The 21,769-nt window shown below is 32.4% G+C and overlaps 1 protein-coding gene across 1 annotated transcript; it reads left to right on the top strand.

Moving 5' to 3' along the window:
• Positions 1–568: 568 nt before the first annotated feature.
• On the top strand, positions 569–17,768 carry LOC139517861 (uncharacterized). The gene is made up of 6 exons (XM_071309330.1): positions 569–838; positions 1,233–1,280; positions 5,150–6,319; positions 9,919–10,044; positions 16,313–17,021; positions 17,713–17,768. The coding sequence occupies exons 1-5, from the start codon at positions 793–795 to the stop codon at positions 17,002–17,004; spliced, it is 2,082 nt and encodes a 693-aa protein (XP_071165431.1). The 5' UTR covers positions 569–792; the 3' UTR covers positions 17,005–17,021; positions 17,713–17,768.
• The last annotated feature ends 4,001 nt before the right edge of the window (positions 17,769–21,769 follow it).

Genomic DNA, 21,769 nt, shown 5'->3' on the forward strand with positions numbered 1-21,769 from the left:
CGCGACTATGCCTGATATGACGTCGCATATAAAGAACACAACTTTCTGAAGTCTTGGAATCAGGAAGAAAACACATAATTAGAGAAAAACATTCTGACACTATAACTCGTGTATTACGACATTTCTCCTCTCTCTACAGTTCAATTTTAATTATTTAAAAGGGCTCCACAAGACTCGCGCTTTTAATGAAAAAATGTAAATGTCTCGAGTGAAGAAATATCGTAACACACTTGTTGCAGTGTAGGAATCTATATTTCCCACACTGATCGAGAAATGTGAAAATATCCAAAAAGTTAGAGAAATTGATTTATGCATCTGGTGCAGTAAGATGTCAACGTTACCCTTTTAGCACTTTAAAACTATGGAGGATAGTTGTCTCATTGGTAATCTTACCACATCTTCTTATTGTGTATATAAATGTATCAATATCGATAAATACTGTGCACGGAACATGTGAACTATTTGTACGATCCAATGATCACTAACATTGTTTTCTTTGACTTTGTATGTGATCATATATGTTGCAAATGGATTACACGTAGATAAGTATTGTTATACTGCTCATGACAAACATATAGAGAGATTTCAATAGAAGAAACATGGTTTTATTTCAGTAGACAAACTTTAAATGTGTACCATTACATGTATAAAACGGTAACATCTTGCGTGACACCATGTACTATATAACTAGCTTAATTAGTTTTTTTATATGGAGGGGGCTTCATTTTAAAAGTAACAACTGAACTGGTCAAACAGAAATCTTTCAGGAGCATTTTAAAGAAATCTGTCATCATGAAGCGGGGATTGTTTTCCCTCCTGCTAATTACTGCTGTGCTAGGTATACTATATTTCGTGCTCTCGCCTGTGTTTTTATTTACCATGATTTCTGTGACAGTATTTTATACAAATAATGATAGTGGTATGCAGATCCGTTTTCTTGTCTGTTATATTAAATGGATTTAAGATTTGAATAAACATTTGGAAAATGATCTTCAAATCATTGCGTTTTCCAGAGAAAGTACAATTATTTTCCAGAATAAATTCGTATGCTTAGTTGAGAAGCTACCATAGTGATACATATTTAGCATGTAGCTTAAGTATGATTTGATTTGATAGCATGCCTATTGCTTAAGTCTTCATTTTAAGTTAACCGCTTATGTGGTCTCTAAAGTCTTCTCAACACTTCGGCTTTCTGTTTATATAGTATTCTACCTTTATCTTTTGTATTTCAGTGGTAGTTGCAGAATCTGTTGGAGAAGAGACTCATGGAGAACTAGGAGGTAGGTATATACAATTTCTACTTGAATATCACCCAACACATTTAAAGTTTTTAATGTCATGTATTAGGTACTCACAAAGCACTATTTTAAATAAAATGTAGTTTCAGAGTCTTACGGACAAAGACACAGAAAACAAAGCATTTTTTATATAAAATTTCTACTTTAATGTAAACCAACGACGTTTAAGTAAGTCTATTCAATGTCAAATGTTCCTCAAAAGAACAATAAATTAAACAACAGATTATGTCTTTATTTTGTTTTATCTCTATAACGTCGTCTTCTTGCAAAAATGTAACGATAAGTTTGAAGAATTAACTATGTTCAAATCTTGTACAAATGTAGGTGTGTCAAAAAAGTGGAGTTTCCGAGAGTTAATTGAAACAATAAGTTGAATATATTAATATAGTCCGAAACATACTGTCCAAACAGGAAAAACGAAAATGTAAAACAACAAAGAATAAAATGATTCGCTTAAAAAAAACCACCAAAATAACGTCTTCTACTCTAACTGGTGAAATGTCTCCTTTTAACTGCACGTGTTCGTGATGCTCCAACATGGATTATATTGATTTTAATTTGGAAAAAACAAACATTTTGATACACTCAAAACAATTTAATGATTTGAGAGTGGAGAATGCGGCAATGGACAAACTGAAAATTGTGAAAAATCCATTATTTCATTAATTTTCTGATCTGCATATTCTTAAGCGATGCCAAACGTACGCTTCCATTTCACATCCATTTACGTAAATTATTCTTTCCATCCGTTTACGTTAATTATCAATTTCTTCTTGGTTTTGGATTACGTGTGGATTTTCTGTAGAAACAAAAAGATATGAATGAAACTATACAGAATATAAAAGTTAGAAGATGACGAAGTAGGCATATTTGGATAGTAAATATTTGATTCAAATTTATCGAAAACTTAAAATGAATAATCTACAGAATATGTTGTGTATGTAACTTGTGTATACACAAATAACAGTAACATGTTAGTAGCTACACAATATAATGCATAAACAAGGTAAAAAAGCACAAAACAATTGATTTCCAGAGGGTTCAAACACACATTTTCTCTAACCAAGTGTGCCCTCTTCTTAACAAAACATGAATTTTTATAAAAAATACTAAGAATGTTCATATCCCAGGGATAGATTACATTAGCAGTGTTTGGCAAACTGTTATGGAATTTTGGGTCCTCAATATAATGCTCTTCCACTTTGTATTTGTTTGGCTTTATAATTATTTTGATCTGAGCGTCACTTGTGAGTCTTATGTAGACGAAACTCGCGTCTGGCGTATTAAATTATAATCCTGGTACCTTTGATAACTACTTGCCGACTTTTTTCTCTATTATTATGAGACTGACTTTATACAGGAACTTCGCAGGAAGAATAATAAGAAGTTAGCAATATCCTTTAATTTTACGTCCTGCTATATAGATAATGTTCTCTCATCGAACTAGAGTGAAATGATACTACAGATACAGATAAGTCTGCCTCATATCTTCACCTACCTCTAAAAATTGACAATCAGGGTCGGTTGAAAACAAAACTCTACGACAAAAGAGATGATTTCAGCTTCTCAATTATGGACTTTCCAATTCTATGTATCAACATTCCAGCAGTGCTTACATTCGAAGTATATATCTCCCAATAGTCCACTTGCCAATTACCGATTTGATTCTGTTATTACACACTTTTTAAACAAATTACTTCCCTTTGTCAATCGTAGACTGGTTCCATATCGGACAGGAACGGCATTTGCCAAAGCAAAACATGATGAATTGAAAGTGATGTATCGGCAGTTTAACTTATTTTCATGAAAAAAAATTCTGATGTCAAAAGTATTTAGCTGAACAACAAATTAATGTAATTAAAAGATTTAAAAATCTTAAAGATTACTCACATTACGCACAGGTAAATTTCTCTTTCTGCTAGCTCTCCATTGTAACTAAAAAATTATGTTCCTCGTTAGAAAGACAACCAAAAGAAGGGATATATAGAATAATAGGTAGTTTCGTTTTTGATACTGACTATATCATGTGGAATATCAAGACGAGCCCGTTAGGGCGAGTTAAGATATTCCACATGATATAGTCAGTATCAAAAACGAAACTACCTATTGTTATGTTTATCGGTAATTATGACGTCACACGATGTATGCCTAATATTTTGAGTGATACAGCCAGTACAATGATACTCGAAAATATTAGGCAGTAAGATCAAAGGGAAAATATACAAATTACCGATACCTCTAATTACAGGGTATATATTGATACGATATTTCCGGACTTGTAATTCTATCATGATTTTCTTGATAAAGAATTGCTGCTCACAAGGAAGCTATTAAACCAAGAGTTCCAAATTATATATTTGAAATCATCCCTTCGTAAATTTTACGGACGCCATCACGAGTCGGTTGACCGTTATGAAATAAACGTTTCACATATGATAGCGGATATGTTCCTTATGCCGTAACTACAATACCCTTCCTTTTTCACGAATATGACCTACCGAATTAGACTATTTACCGGATTTGTAATAAAATAAGCAACACGACGGGTGCCACATGAGGAGCAGGATCTTCTTACCCTTTCGGAAACTGAGATCATCCCAAGTTTTTTTGTGGGGTTCGTGTTGCTTAGTCTTTAATTTTCTATGTTGTGTCTTCTGTACTATTATTTGTCTGTTTGTCTTTTTATGTTTAGCCATGGCGTTATCAGTTTATTTTCAATCTATGAGTTTGACTTTCCCTCTGGTATTTCTCGTTCCCCTTTCTGTATAAAATTCCGTTCCGTTGGTTTATATGTTTGATTTTGTTAGTTTAATTGGATTCCGCATTTTTAAATCTTAATAAGAGCTGGTATTGTTTTTACCTTTTTTTTTATTCTAATAAAGATCTTTGCTCACTATAACATAATTTTATTTACAACAATTCTGCAAGTTGTTAATTATCTTATAGGGACGAAAAAGCCAGCTACACCGAAACGTCCTTGAAACGTACGAAACAAAACGAAATCAAACAATACATTATCTCGACTCTTGACTTTATCATTCGTATTTAGAAAGGACATATACAGAGAACCAATTGTATAGGCAAGTGAACAACGTTTGTAACGTGTTGTCTTAACAAAGTTGTTTTGTTTGAATAACACAGAATAACCTTATTATACGTTTAATGCATTTAAAACGACAGACATACTTCTAGATACGATAAATGTGTATCAGTTCTATATATTGTTTGCATATTCTAGCTGTGGTTATTGGCTTTTAACTTCTCCAAATATCTCATCCCTCTTTGAAATTACCAATAGGGATTCTTTTCATATCAATTTTGCATGGTTACATTACTTCCCACTTTTTCAAACTCTTGTACATTCTAGGAATTCAAATATTTGGATTTGAACGTTCCTAATGAAGGTAACATTAGAAAAGCGCATCGGGCGCACTTAATGTATAAAGACTGTTTTCATTACCGGTTTTCCAAAAGTTTAGATTCATCCAAATATTTTATTGGACTGTTATTTGTGCATGATTTACAACAACGTTGATGTAAGCCTAAAAAGAGAAGACACTATGGATACATAACAGTAACTGCTATATGTCGAGATACATATGTCGGACTGACAACGCCATGACAAAAACAAAACGAAATAGGACGAAAAGGAAACAAGTTTAGAAAGTTAGAACAAGTAAACTTATATATCAATACTTTATCAGAAGGAAAACTAGAAAGTTTTTAGGGTTTCTACTATTGCACCATTCCTTGTGTAACCATTAATAAGAATTTTTATGAGTAGTTAACTCCTAGATACATCTAGTAATGAAAGATCAAGTGTCATCAAATCTGTATATATATATTAACAGGTCACAGTATTGGTCACAAGAGTCATTACGAAAGAGCTATTACCCACAGGATTAACCACAGGCATAGCCGTCGACATATTCATGTTCACAGACACCGCCTTTCACATAGACACGTACACAGACATCGTGTTCTACATGGACATGTTCACAGGCATCGCGTCCTACATCGGCATATTCACAGGCATCGTGTTTTGCATGGTCATGTTCACAAGCATCGTGTTCTACATCGGCATCTTCACAGACATCGTGTTTTGCATGGGCATGTTCACAACCACCGTGTTTTACATAAGCATGTTCATAAACATAGGGTTTTACATGGACATTTACACAGGCACCGCGTTCGACATGTACACATTCACAGGCATAATGTTTTACATGGCCACATTCACAAGCATCGCGTTCTACATAAACATCTTCACAAACATCGCGTTTTACATAGCCATGTTCATAAACATAAAGTTTTACACTCACATGTTCACAATCACCGCGTTCTTCATAAACATGTGCACAACCATCGTGTTTTACACTCACATGTTCACAAACACCACGTTCTACATAAACATGTGCACAACCATCGTGTTTTACACTCACATGTTCATAATCATAAAGTTCTACATACACATGTGCATAAACACAATGTTTTACACTCACATGTTCACAAACATAACGTTCTACATAAACATGTGCATAAACACAATGTTTTACACTCACATGTTCACAAACATAACGTTCTACACAAACATGTTCACAAGCATCAAGTTCTACATAGTCATGTTCACAAACATAACGTTGAGCACACACATGTTCACAAGCATCATGTTCTACATAAGCATGTTCACAAACACAACGTTGAACATAGACATGTTCACACACATCGCGTTGTACACAGTCATGTTCACAAACACAACGTTGAACACAAGCATGTCCATACACACAAAGTTAGACACACGCATGTTCACAGTCATCAAGTTGTACACAGTCATGTTCACAGACATCAAGTTGTACACAATCATGTTCACAGACATGTTGTTGCTCATACGCATATCCACAGACACCAAGCTGCTGTTCATAGACATGTCCACACACATATTTTTGAGGGAAATTTCAATGATGATGGATCAGGATTCGATTTGAGAATAAGACATGGCATTATCTACTATGGAGGAAACAGTAAGTAATTTATTTCATAAATATAATTAATGCCATAAAAATCACTGTCTTAGTTCTACATTGTAAGACATATAAGACAGGTGCTACATGATGAGTCTCAGGAGGTGATTTGGTTTACAAGTGAGCTGTTAATGTATAAAAATAGAACATATGAATAAAATGTAGATTTTGGCTTATATTTCTGAAACCAAAGCATTTAAAGCAAATATGAAATAGGTAAACTTGTTTATCAGGACAAGATCTATATGTTCTGAAATTTTCAGATGAATCGGAGAACCCGTTGTTGCGTTGCTGCCCCTAAATTGATATTTTTAAGGAAATTTGCCGTTTTTGGTTATTATCTTGAATATTATTATAGATAGAGAAAAACTGTTAACAGCAATAAATTTCAGCAAAGTAAGATCTACAATTAAGTCAAACATGACCAAAATGGTCAGTTGGACCCTATAGGATAAATTGCCCTTTATAGTCAATTTTTAACATTTTTTGTAAATTTTTGTAATGTTTTACAAAAATCTTCACCTCTGAAACTGCCAAGATAAATTTAACCAAACTTGTCCACTTTCATTATTTGTGTATATAGTTTAAAAAATGTGTCCGATGACCCCTCCCGCGAACAAAGATGGCCGACATGGCGAAAAATAGTACATAGTGAAAAATGCAGTTTTTGGCTCATATTTCTGAAACCAAAGCATTTAGAGCAAATCTGCTGATGATAAAATTGTTGAAGACCGTACGGTGAACTATATTTATTAATTTCTGTGTCATGTTTGTTTCTTGTTGAGAGTTGTCTAATTAGCAATTATAACACATCTTCTGTTTTATGTGGTCAGAAAACAAAAGCGAAATCTTATAAAGGAGAATCTTCAATTTGCTAAAGAATGCTTTTGTCCAAACAATGAAACTATAACTTTGAATTTTTTTATTTGGCAAAAACGATTGGATTAGTTGCGATTAAAATCCTTTAAGGAATGACTGTAATATTTTTTCTGTTTATGAAGAAATAACATAAAAAATTTGGTGCACAACGAATAACGCGCGTAGCGGGTTATTTAACAGTGTGCACCACATTTTTTTTAATGTTATTTCGAATAGACAGAAAAAACATTACAGTCATTTCTTATAATTTAATTCTAAATTTCATTTTGAACCGTAGAAAACCATGAAAAAAAGTTGATGACGTCCGTCGTCTTATGAAAAAAACCCATAATTCATGTTTTAAAATAACTCGGGGGTTGTACAGGAAGTCATTATAAGTATATATTGACTTATTCATTATTCTTGTTCAATAGGAAGTTTGTATATCACAACATGTTTTATATGATCCCCATATTGAAGCTCAATCAAAATTCAAGAACTAAAAAATGAATTAAAGAATCATCACGCAAAAGTATACAGATCTTAAGAATAATTTAACAAAAAAGTATGTGAAGTTTTATGCAATGAATATAAATAATTTCTGAGATACGGCAGGACATGTGAAAATCCCCTCTTTTTGTCATAAACTCAATAACTCTAAAATCAAATTTTGAATCATCCTCAAAAAAGTATATACAGATCTTCAGATTGATATAACTAAGAAATGTGTAAATGTTTAAGTAATATTCATAAATCGTATTTGAGATACAGCACGAACTGTGAAAAAAACCTGTTTTAGTTACGAAGTCCTGTAACTAAAAAAATTCACTTAAAATTAAACAGATCGTTTGACCATCATGACTGAAAAAAGAACCATGTTCAGTTTGGATAATATGATGTACCATGTTTACGACGGACAGACGGACGCGGGCATTTGTATACCATAATACGTCCCTTCAAAATTTTAACGGGTGTATAAACATATTGTTGGCTATTGCCTTTTGTTAGAATAAATACGCGCAACGTGGAAGAAATAAGAACTTTGCTCCTTTATTAAAGTTGTATCACTGTTTATATTAGCGGCGTGTACCTACATTTTCGATATTAGTTTTAAAATATCATTGGTTTCCTGTGCTGTAATAAAATATCATGGATGATGTATTATAATAAAAATGATAATTGACCCTCACCAAAAAGGTCAGTCGTCTTCAAATTGCTCATTATACGATATTTTGTTGAAGATCTCAAAGAAACAGTAATTTGTTTTATTTCTTGTGATGTTATAAGACTGTTATCCTAATTTCATAAATTTTGTAACTTTTTGTAATAGTTTTCAAAATGTTTTCCTCTGTCACTTCTGGGCAAGTTCATTATAGATAGAGATAATTGTAAGCAGCAACATTGTTCAGTAAAGTATGATCTACAAACACATCACCAACACCAAAACACAATTTTTTTTTCATGAAACCATGCGTGTCCTTTGTTTACTATGCACATAGACCAAGGTGAGCGACTAAGGGTCTTTAGAGCCTCTAGTTTTTTTAATCCATCGTTCTAGTTTTTTTCAAACAAATATGAAATGAAATTCATGACTATTAACAATAAAATTTTATAATTGAAGTAAATGGTATTCACAACAGAAATGTGTGAATTATCTTCCAGAATGTATATCTGACATATTTTATATTATCTGAAGATATTTCTTAAAAATTATTCCTTGCCTATTTTTGAAATTTAACTTACTTACCCAGATAAAACCGATATTATTGTCATATTTCATCGATTACTGCTAACATTTTAAATAGATTATTTGTTTTAAAATATGACTGGTGATTCACTTTTAAGAAGAAGGTACGATAAGGCCACTTTTCCCCCCTAAAATTTGAATATAAAAAAAGTATTAAAAACCTTCCAAAAATAGCCTCATTTTCAGACCAAGTCATTTATAATAAGAAACAACTGTACCACGCCCGATATTTTGCTACGTGATGTATTAATTTGTAAATTGTTCTTTTAGCTCGATCTTGTCAATTTCCACATTTTCTGGACTAAAGAGTCAAGTTACTATCGACATGTTTCTTTATCAATAAAAATATCATAATTTCAAATCCAAAATAATGGCTCTTATCATACATTTGCCAATCTGATATTCACACAATCTTTTTTTTTGTTATATATTTTTCTGTAATGAATGTTCTTACGGTAAGGTTTTATGCACAAAACGGATTCAAATTAATGCTGAACATATCTGTTATTTGTACAAAACGAAAAGTTAAGCAACTTAAAACTAAAAAACCTCAACAAAATACTGATAACTGAGATAATGTCATATTTTATTCAATGTGGAGTTCATTTTTTACCACAAAACAGTGGGAACATTAATGAGTGGAATAACAATTAAAATAGATTATATATATATTCAGTCCCCAGCTAGTGCATAGATCTGTGTTCCTGTACTTGTTGGGTATTACCTTGAGCCATATTAGGTCTGTTCAACGTGGGTACTTACTTTTGTATTTTATTTTCGGCTTTTTTGGCCTCGAGCATCACTAAAATGGACAATGATTATCGAAAATTGCATCTGGTAACTAAATGAGGTAACCGTACTGTTATTAAAACAAATTGACATATCTATTGCTGTTTTTGTAGTAATTGAAATAAAATGTAAACGGTTTGATAACTGCATAAATATTTCTTATCGTTTCAAAACTGAATTATTTCTATTATAACTTTCTATTTAGCATACCGTCTGAGAGGTGGTCGACGCAGATTTATGAGACTTTGGCAAGAATGTCTTGAATCATACGGTGACGGCAACGAATGTCTTGTGCAGTTAGGAAACCAACATCTATATTCGAGTATGCAAGGTATGCTTACTTTAAACTGTTTTCTGGCAGTCAACAAAATAATGTCCAGGTTTTCAAATCTCAAAAAAAGATCAACATCATTGTTTGAATAAACATATAAAAATACAAGGCTTTTCATTTTACACGGCACACACGCGTTTTGTCCACATAGAATCATACTATGTTCTCGAAGTACAAAGATGACCAATTCTTTAATCTGGCTATGTTCAGTTATGCTTTGAGATACAATATTGACATCATCATCATTAATCGAACAAACAGTGAGTAAACAAACAATATCCTAAAATTGATATACGATAACAACACTTTAGTACATGCTACAACTTGACAAAACATCAACCAATCTACAATGCATGTTTCGATCTAGTGGTTATGAAAATGTACAGTGATGATCACTTCTAACCTCGCATCAAATCTGTTAAAATCTGTCAGGAGAACTGTCGTAGGACAGTCTGTAGAACTGTTACTGTTACTGACACCTTTTAGACAGTTCTAGCTAGATCAGTTCTAATCTTAGAACTAATTCAGTAAGTTTTACCTGGAATTGCTTCAGACAGTTCTACCTAGAACTGATCCTTACAGTTCTACACTAGAACAGTTTTAAACAGTTCCATGACTAGAACAGTTCTACGACAAGAACTGTTCTACGACTAAAACAATTATACGGCTAAAATAGTGCTTCGACTAGAACAGTTCTACGGCTAAAGTAGAGTTACGACTATAACATTTTTACGATTAGAACTGATTTGGTCAGTGTTGCTGACAGTTCTGCGACTAGAACTGATTTGGGCAGTTCTACCTAGAACAGTTTTAGACAGTTCTACCCTAGAACTGATCCTGACAGTTCAACCTAGAACTGATTTGGTTAGTTCTACCTAGAACTGATTCTGACAGTACTACTTAGAACAGTTCTATGGTAGAACGTTTACGGTAGAACTGTTCTAGGACAGTATTGAAAAGTTCTATGACAGATTGTTCTGAAAGTTCTAATAAGAAGTTAGCAGTGATCTTTATAGTATCAATGATACCAAGCTTTTAAAGTAATGCATCAGATCGTTTCGTGAACAGAACACTCATCATAGGTCCTCAAAGCAGATATAAATATTACACTTGGTTAGAAATGTGCAAAATGTATTGCGTTCAATGTTAGTTTTTGATTTGGCTTCACAATAAATGTATTTCAAATGCTACTGAAAGTACTTAGTACACGAAACTTGCGTGGTGCAGAGCTCCAGATAAGCTGCGTATTTGCGTGATGACGCAATACAAATAATTGAAAACCCAATGCAAGTGCTCGTTGCTGCGTTCTAAAACCCAATTCATGCAAAGGTATAACCAATAATTTGTCAAACCATGAGTTCTTAACGATTTTAGTCGCTATCGTGTGCGTTATTTACCCTTATCACATCTATTAAATAGTGGTCGCGTAAAACTATTTTTGTTATATTGAAAATCAGAAATGTCGTTTCGTTCTAAAAATAAGGCGCTGAAAGGGTCCCTGTTGATTAAAAGTTTCCGTTGCTTAAGTTACACGTGGTGATGAAAACATCTCGATATGTTCTGTCTTTATCAAATTAGCGTTAGATAACAAGACTCAGATAATGTTGTCAGGAAGCGTCGCTTGAACGCATGGGGTCGTGCAATGGCGAGTCTAGGCGTTTTTGCGTGCCATAAACATGATCGTTTTATAAAGATAACAGGGTAAGAACCGTCATCAGCACTAAATCAGTTGGAACATGAAAGGCCAAATTACTTATATAAAGTCAGCATCGGAAACCAAAAGTTCTAATAAGGGACAAGTAAATCCATATTTTTGTAAATACAATTATGCAAAACATTTTTATAGTTAAAAAAAACCCATAACATTAAGGAACTAGGTGGTGAAAAACCCAATTTGAAATATGTCTGATGGATGAACTGGAATTAATAATGCAAATGAAAAACTATTTCACTTAATTAGATAAAAAAAATGGAGGGGTAAAAACCCTAGTTTGTGAATTCTTAACTGGAGCTCTGGTGGTGCATATAAAATTATAAGTCGGCTATGTTAGATAATTTTGTTTGGATAGATAACCATTGATGTTTCTATTTATTACCATCTGATCGTTTTATGAACAGCAAAAACATCATTGTCAAGATCACCTCGTCATAAACGATACAAGTTTACTAGCAAGTATTTTTTTTTTCAGTTGTAATTTTAAATAAAAAATGTATGTTCATTGTCGGAAATATTAAACAAATTTACTAATTTAGAAAGAGGACATAAAAAAATACTCGCCGACCTTTTTGTCTGTTTCGTAGCGAGTACGAATACATTTCATATTTCCGACGGTGAAAAATGTACATGTATCGCTTTTATCATGCACTTTACACCGGCACTTCAAAATTTAGTTGTTTAAGCCGAATAGTTGTAAACATTTTCATAGAATTAGACATAGTAAACCCGGACTTCGAAGAGGACCCTAAAATCAACTGTTACGTAACACAAATATTCCCATTACCGCTTGTTCAAAAAGGAATCAGGGTTACCGGAGGCCTTACAAGTACGAGTATAGCAAACACTATTTTTGCACCTGTTAATTGTACAATAGATGGCTTGATGCAGTAATGCATTTTGTATTCTTTTATCAAATTAAGCGAACACAAATGCGTTTTTGAGGATTCAGTGATTAATTCATGACAGCAAACAATCAAATACACAGTTTTATTCTTAATAATATGTTTTACATTGTCAATTAGGGGCCTTTTATAGCTGACTATGCGGTATGGGCTTTGCTCATTGTTGAAGGCCGTACGGTGACCTATAGTTGTTAATTTCTATGTCATTTTGCTCTCTTTTGGAGATTTGTCTCATTGGTAATCATACCACATCTTCTTTTTTTATTTAAAAAAAAATATTATGTGTGCTGAAAATTATTAAATTTAATAAGAACGTTAATGTAACTCATATGAAGACTGCTGTTCATTACAATCATGACAAGATCCTCAATGACGTACCCAACTGCTAAGGTGGAGGTATTAATGTTTTGTTAAAGACTTTTTTTTAAACTTTTGTAAAAAGAAGTTTCATGAATAAAACAAAAGGTAGAGATCGGAGAGAATTTTTAAAGCGACGGATCATACTGAATTGTTCATTTTTGTAACCATAATGGAAGTTATCAAAAAGGAAACTACTAGAATGTTTCAATAGAATTTGCCAAATTAAGGCGACAGCAGCACACCGACGCTCATATCTCGTTAATTGACAAATGAGAGACAACTGAAGGTAATAAAAAAACCGGGGGAATCGCATTATCTCCAAAAAAACGAGATCAGATATACCAAACATGCAACATTTGTACTGCCATGCTAATTCATACTCATTCAATATATAGATTTGAAATAGGAGTATTCTATTTTTCTCATGGTGTGCTTTGAGAAAACGAAAACTAGAGAAAAAATCGTTTTCTTGCTACAAAACAAAATAGTATGCAATTTAACTCACGTCAATAAATTGAATGCTATGATTTATGATTGTTCATTTTCATGGTTAGGAAAAATAACTTTAATCTATCATTCGAAATAATAAGATTCATGACATACTTTTCTCTATCTAACTTAAAAGTTTTACAATTGGATTGAATATATGTAAATGCATTTGCACATTTTATAAGCGATCTAAACCGATTGTTTTTTTTTTTTATATATAATTAACTATCAAAAACGGTTATTTTAATAACGCGCGTCATGTTAACAAAATGCATATCAGTGCAACAGAATAAGAAATTGCCAAATACAGATAGGGCTATCTATAATTCTACGTAAAAATATTTCCATTCAGCAATTGGTTTTATTGGTGCATATATTGTCTGTGATAAAAACACCAAACACTATTGTCATAAATTTAGGACAAGTTCCTATTTCAATGTTATGTCAATGAACTTAAAGAAATTAAGAGATAACTGTATTGTATTTGAAGATCAGTAGTTTTACTGTCGCAAATTTAGTTTACCTGGCGACGCGTAGCGGTGACAGGTTAACGGGTATTTGCGACAGTAAAACTACCAATGGACGTCCGCAAAGCTTTAAATAAAATACAGTTATCTCTATTCTAATGCAAAACAAGTTCATAAATAAATTTCAATCATTGTTTTAGTGTAAAATCTTCATTAAAGAAAATTCCGCGAAAAGATGTTATCTTCTTTGGTCCATACACTAGGTGACGTCATAGGTATGGTTCCGTCGTCAAACATAAACACCAGGCGTTTTCTGGCTTCTGTGCTGCTTCAGAATGTAATACAATTTGATAAAGATAAGATTTTTACGTGCAACATGTGAGTTTTTTGGCTTATTATTGTAGAAATTACATGTCAATACATTTAGCTATTCTAAATGTTGGCTTCCTTAGTTACAGACAGGGAGATACAGAATTTTACACTAACTGTCATCTAATCAGAACCATTGATACAAAATGATTGCATTAGAATAATACACTGATGTAAAGATTATTGAGACAACATTAATAACAACACATTGACTGCTTTACCCTTAGTTTTGGCCATTTTACCCAAAATGTCTGTTTTGTTTTGTTCATACATTGTTTTCAATATAAATGAATTTCATTCGACTGTCATACAAGTGTGAGGTTTAGCTAGCTATACAACCAGAATTAGTCCACTATTCTCTTCATAAGAAAATTCATGTACCAGGTCTGGAATATGACAGTTGTTATCCAATCGTATGACATGTAAGAGCGTTTGATTGCCATTTGATTAGGGACTTTCCGTTTGGAATTTTCCTCGGAGTAATTTTGTGATTTTACTTTTTAATACATTACATGGCAGAGTAAGCAGAAGTATAATAAGGAGTATGTAAGAAAGCTTGTTATTTGCATACTTTGGAACAGAGCCGATAATTGTAGGCTATTGTGAGTAATGTTTGACTACTTATCACCATTGCATAAACAATCATATTATTCAGTTTCTCCGTGTTGCTTTACGCGTTCCTGATAAGAAGAATTCAGAGTGTTGATTCGGAATCAACTGTCATATATCTGACATGGTTCAGACATTTTCCGATATAATATCAACAGCAAAGTTTCTGATGTTGATAGTACAGTACAGAAAACATAATTTACCCGTTCACACTTTTCCGATAAACGCATATAAAGGAGGTTCGAGGGTATACAAGTTTTAGAAAACATTTTTTTTTTCATTGCACATTTTATTTGTTTCTTTATTTGTTATTACTTTATCATATGGTACAAAAATCATTCCAGAAAATCCATTCGTTTTGGCCCCACACGACTTAAAAAATGTATATATCATGGAAAAAGCTCCAATTTATCTCCCTTTGGTGCAAAAATGCCTTTTTTGGCATTAAAATAGAAATATTATTTTTCAACTCATCGGTGTCCTATATTTTTTATTATTATTTTCAAATAAGCTGAACATTTTTTAGTGATTTTTGCAATTTAGTTCTTATTTTATTTCAATACTACCTCTATTTCTCTTATTAGTTCAGCAGAAATAAATACTTTTACAAAAATGTATGCTTCTTTCGAAGGTAGATTGTGAGCGTAAATTTATGAACGTTGACCCTGTATTTTATTTTATTTTTCTATTAAGTATAAGATGAAGTTCATTTATAGAAAAATTTGGCGAAATCCTATAATAAGAAAAAACCCCGATTTAGACCCGCGAGCCCCCTTAAGTAATTTATAAGTTTGAATGTATACACGATGTACATAACAATATAAATATGCATGATTCTGAATCAATACTCCGAATTTTTCTTATCAGGAACGCATTAAGCATTTCATATTGTTTTTAGCCATGGCGTTATCAGTTTATTTTCGATTTACGAGTTTGACTGTCCCTTTGGTATCTTTCGTCCCTCTTTTACTTCTTATCACCATTGCTTAAAAAAAATTCATATTATTCAGTTTCTCCGTGTTGCTTTATGCGTTCCTGATAAGAAGAATTTAGAGTGTTGATTCAGAATCCTGTATTTTTATATTTTGATGTCCATTGTGTATACATTAATACTTATAAGTTACTAAATTTGCATTTTATCGAATACGTTTGAACGGGTTATTATGTTTTCTGTGCTGTACTATTAACTACAGAAACGTTGCTTTAGATATCGGAAAATGTCTGAACCATGTCAGAAATAAGACAATTGTTTTCTCGTCGTTTCTTTGTTGGTGTATACAGTTTGAATGGAATTTCCTCTCTTCGAATTCACCTTGGGTATTAACTTTTATTATATCATTGTTGTTATGTTTCAGGTCATGCTAGTACTTCATTGCCTTCTGATCTAAATAATGTCAACGACATTGCGCAGTCTACAGATGGTGACTTCAACTACTTTGCAGATAATGGTTATGATGACGCTGCTCCCTTTGCAGAAGATTATGTCGACAACATAGCAAAGACTGCACATAGCCATGGTAAGGATGTTGCTCAAATTGCCGATGATCATGCAAACGACGTTGCTAAGATTGCCGATGATCATGTTAACGATATTGCACAGACCGCAGATGATAATGTCAACGATATCGATGAAGTAGCAAACAGCCATGTTGGACGAGTAAAAAAAGTTGCGAAAAACCACCTTTATGGTTTAAACAAAGCAATTGGTAAACACATCCAGACTTTGAAAGAAGTATCAAATAAACACGTTGCAAAACTTCATAACCACGCTAAATTACACCTGTTGGCGTCTGCAATTCAACACAAAAAACAAATCAGAGAACGCGAATACCAACATAAACGACACTTGAGTGAAAAGGAAGACATAAACATACAGCATGAAAATGCAGTCAACAGCAAAGTATCATACGATGATCCAGTTTATAATGACAAGGACCAAGGAAAGTATAATGAAAAAGTTGCAGTGGTGTCAAACAAAGACAGTTATAAGGATAAAGTGCCAGTATTATCTAGCGAAGGATATTATAGTGAAGGGGACGCGTACTGATACAAAGTAGTCATCTGGTAAATGTTTTTTCAATTATATATTTCTTACTTTTTTTCAATTTATTTTTAGAATTAAAGGAAATACTACAAATATAAACAGTTATCTTCATTAACCTAATTATGAATATGAGATAGAAATGTACTGTTCAGCTTAATGTTGATTACGCAAATTATAATTGTAATTCGCCTGAATCAATTGATACAGAAAGAACACAATTTATCTTCTTGTATTTTATTTTAAAAACAGAAGCTTCATCTATGTAAGGAATTTTTAATTATTAAATACAGCTGCATAGTGTTTTGTGTATGACAATATGTTGGTTAGTAAAAACAACTTTTTACATTTAAATTCATAGATCGAAAAGAAACAAACAACGCAATGGCTAAAAAAGAAAATACAAACATACAAATAATAGTACACAAGACACAACATAAAAAACTAAAGACTTAGCAACAGAAGGTGACGTAAATACAGAAACAATATCTAACAACTATGTTTTCGTAAATACAGAAACAATATCTAACAACTATGTTTTCGTAAATACAGAAACAATATCTAACAACTATGTTTTCGTAAATACAGAAACAATATCTAACAACTATGTTTTCGTAAATACAGAAACAATATCTAACAACTATGTTTTTCTATTTAAATAATCTAGAAGCTACTGAAATAATACATATGACCTAAAATTTTCTTTTCTTACAGAAATTTATAAAAGGCGAGGGTGAGGTGATTCAAGAAATAAATGATAATTTATTCCACCTGATGTCTTAATCGTTCTTTTCCATTAAATATATAATGTATAAATATCAGATATGCCATATTTCTGTGATAAAAAGAAAAATCCGAGGAAAACTAAAAACGGAGAGTCTCTAATCAAATGACAAAATTAAAAGCTCAAACACATAACACGAATGAATAAAAACTGTCATATTCCTGACTAGTTACAGGCATATAATATATATGTTATTTGAATTATAATACATGTATGTTTCATAGTGTTGGCTGCTGGATTATAAACATTGTCACCTTACAATTATGTATGTTTTAATTGCTCTGTTTATATGTAGGTCAATGTAACGAAAATTTAGTCAACTGTCTTACAAGCGGCGAATTAAGCTTGCTGTAAAACTAGTTTTGCACAACATTTTTCTCAAGAAATGAAAAAGTTTCGTGGGTTGGTGTTTTAGTCAGTTTTTTGGACTGAATACCGTGATTTTATTACCTTGGATTTTGTTTTTACATTTATTCAGATCGTTTTTTTTATTAATATTGGTATGATAGCCTTATTAATTTTTCGATTGTTATTCTACAATTTGCTAAGTAGTTCTTCACTTACAATCGGAGAATATTGTTGTACATTATGCAATAAGGGTAATTCTTTTAATATTTTTTGCGTGTGTATACATTTTTGATAAAGAGGTGGAAGACACAAAAACGTCATTCTAAAATGAAAAAGAATAATCATAAATGGATTAAAAAAACGATACTTTTTGTCAAATTAAGATCAGTTTTACTTCAGCGCACAATAAGATAAGGCTAGTCTGGAGTGAAGTAAAGTGAGAGAAAAAATAAAATATAATTGACAGCTAAAAAAAGGCAAAGATATCTCGAGACCTAACAACGCCATGGCAAAAAAACTTGGCAGAAATGTTTTTATATGATTTTTGAGTTGTCAATGTACCTTGATATCTTCTTCCTATGTTTGTGTTTCAGCTAACAACAATAAGTTAATTTGAAAAAAACACCTTATGTATTTCTTCAAATGAATGCCCACAGACAAAGGGTAAACTAATAGTATATGAAAAGGGGGATACAATAAGTCGCCATAATAATACAGAACCTGCAACTACAATTGACCTCGACCCTCAACTGATTCTCTAGCAAAATAGACATAAAATCATTGAAAACAACTTAAAAAAAGAGGGCAGAATGAGATAACAAGGGGAATTCGAAAATCATTAGATCAATTAAAACAGACAATATCATGCCTGAAGTAAATAAAACGAACAGACAAACAACAATAACACACATGACTAAGAAGGATTGAGCACACAAACAATCTTTCAAACAGAAACTTAACTTATGTGATCCAAAACTAATAATGGTGTATTCTCTACATGATGCAACTGACGTGTTGCTAAAGCATGTACACATTCGGTAATTAGTCGCTTTGGGTAATGTAGCATTTATGAAAAACACAACGGAACTGGAGTTATGACAAGTGGAAGCTATCCTTAGTCGCATGTGATACAGTTACAAGTAATCGATTACGGCCAAATATATCACGATAGCATCCATCAAACATTCGAATGGATGACTTTAACCTTAGCTCGTAGAATCCTTGATGCAGTATCTATCTGTCTTGCCAGTAGTATTCTCATATAAAGCAAATCTTTATAGGACATGCAAGTCCTAGAAAATTGTATATAAAAAAAGAGATTTATAACGCATTTGTAAGCGCTGATAGAATGTTGCTATACAGAAATGGGAAATTGAAATTATCCCTTCTTGCGTAACGTTTTGCCGTTAACTGACACTCATTGTTATCTTAAGATGTAAGTTAACACATTGGACAGATATAACTATATATATCTTAATTGGAATATATGTCTCGTCTTGTAAAGATGTAACTTGATAATGTTGCCGTATTAATACACACTGAAAGCGCCTAAATTGCAATTTTGAGAACGACCAAAAGTGAAAGAAGAGGTAGTAAATGATTTTACAATTAGTTTTCAAGCTGATAATTGGAAAAAAATAGTGCATATAAACGATCCATTCCATGATATATATATTGTTTTTCTCGAAACTTCATAGTGAAAGTGGTACAGTTTTAGCCGTAAAAGTAGTTAATGAAGGAAATTGTATGGTCTATATTTACAAAATTGCAAACTGTAAGTCCGTCTTAAAGACATTAAATTGATATATATATATGAAAACACACATGCTGTAACCCTAATGATTTTTTTCCTGTAAATTATCAACAATAAATAATGAATGTTTTACATTTTTCGTGTCGTTTTTTATGTGTTTTTTCTTTGTTGAATACGGTGGCCCATAATGGCTAAATACCAGTTTATTCAAAGTCTAGTGTTTAGTTTTCTCATTGGCAATGTTACCAATCATCCTTGTTTTTATTGCATTTTTGTAAAATGTGCATTATTTAATTGGATTTAACTAGACGGGAATATAGTAGTTGTTTTCTAATACATGTAGTTCGTTTCCATGAATGTTACATTGTTGTTTGTTTTTTGTGCACTTCTGTGTTCTGTTGTTTTCCTCTTACAGTTGATGTGTTTCCCTTGGTTTTAGTTCGTTATCCGGATTTCTGTCAACGGCGTGTGCTAACTACTGGGCTGGTGATACCCTCGAGGACGAAACGTCCACCAGCAGTGGCATCGACCCACTGGTGTAAATAGTTATCAAAGGTACCATGCTAATAATAACATAGTCAGACGCGCGTTTCGTCTACATAAGACTGTTTGGACTAAAGCTGATTAAAAGTACATTTGCCATTTCCAAATGAGTACTATCGTTGATGCACAAGAACATCAGTGTGTAAATGCAACAACATCTAAATATTCATTGAATGAGTGTCACATGAAGAAAAAATAGTATTTTGTTGTTAAAACGTACAATTGCAAATGTAAGGTGTTCAGTTTTTAAAAACAAACTGGTTTGACGTTAAACACAACCCCTCCTTTTATTAGTTCAGGTCAACAAAAGAACAAAACGATTAGGATATTTATGATATTAAGTCGTTTGGAAAAAAAACGAGGAGATTATACTGTATGAAAATAAGGATATGTGGCATGAATACCTAATAACTATTTATTAAATGCATGTTTTTTTCCTGATAAATCGGAAGTCATTGTAAATTCATCAACAATGTAAAAACTTGTGTCTTTCAGTAAGGTATCAACAGACCGAGGGTGATGAACCAAACTAAACTGATTTATCATGTGACTAGAGATAAAAATGCTGCAGAAACTTTCTAACGAAAATGCTGGATTAAGAGTCTTTATCATTGGAAAATCTAGCAAAATATGACGAGATTTAAGTTTTTTTTATCAACTTCTCCAACCAACCTGGGGTGGAACTGGAATGTACATTTGCACATATTTAACTGAAGACATATAGCTTATTGCAGCCGAAATTATTTTAGAAAATGTTCGTAACTAATATTTTGATTAAAGCGTGACTTCACTGTTAAGTCTTATGTAAACGAAACGCATGTCTGGTGTATTGAACTATAAGCGTGGTACCTTTGATAACTATTGTAAACATTTCACCTAAATGGTCGCATCGATATAGTACTCTGATACCCTTCAAAATTATTTAAAGATACAGACATGCTATTTGGTTCACAATAAAAAGTAGAATTACAAAAATACTCATTTCCAAGGAAAATTCAATAAAGGGAATTCCTTATCAAATGGCAAAATTAAAATCTCAGACACATCAAACGAATGGATAGCAATCGTCATATTCCCTACTTTGTACAGGCATTTTCTTATCTAGAAAATGGTGAATGGGACGTCTCACTTGTATGACAGCACGTTTCAATACCACAATATACTTAGCAGTCTTACTTGACTTTGAAAGGCTAAAATCACCTGTACAGAATTGAAAAAATATTGTGTCTCAACTGGTTTATGCAATATATGCCTGATTATGAATCAAATATTTTACTAATCCGTTATTGCATAGTTCCATGAACAGAAGAGAAGAAAAGATCGAGTCATTAGGTTGGCCATTT

The sequence above is a fragment of the Mytilus edulis genome, chromosome 3 (assembly GCF_963676685.1).
Source record: "Mytilus edulis chromosome 3, xbMytEdul2.2, whole genome shotgun sequence".
NCBI lineage: Eukaryota > Metazoa > Mollusca > Bivalvia > Mytilida > Mytilidae > Mytilus > Mytilus edulis.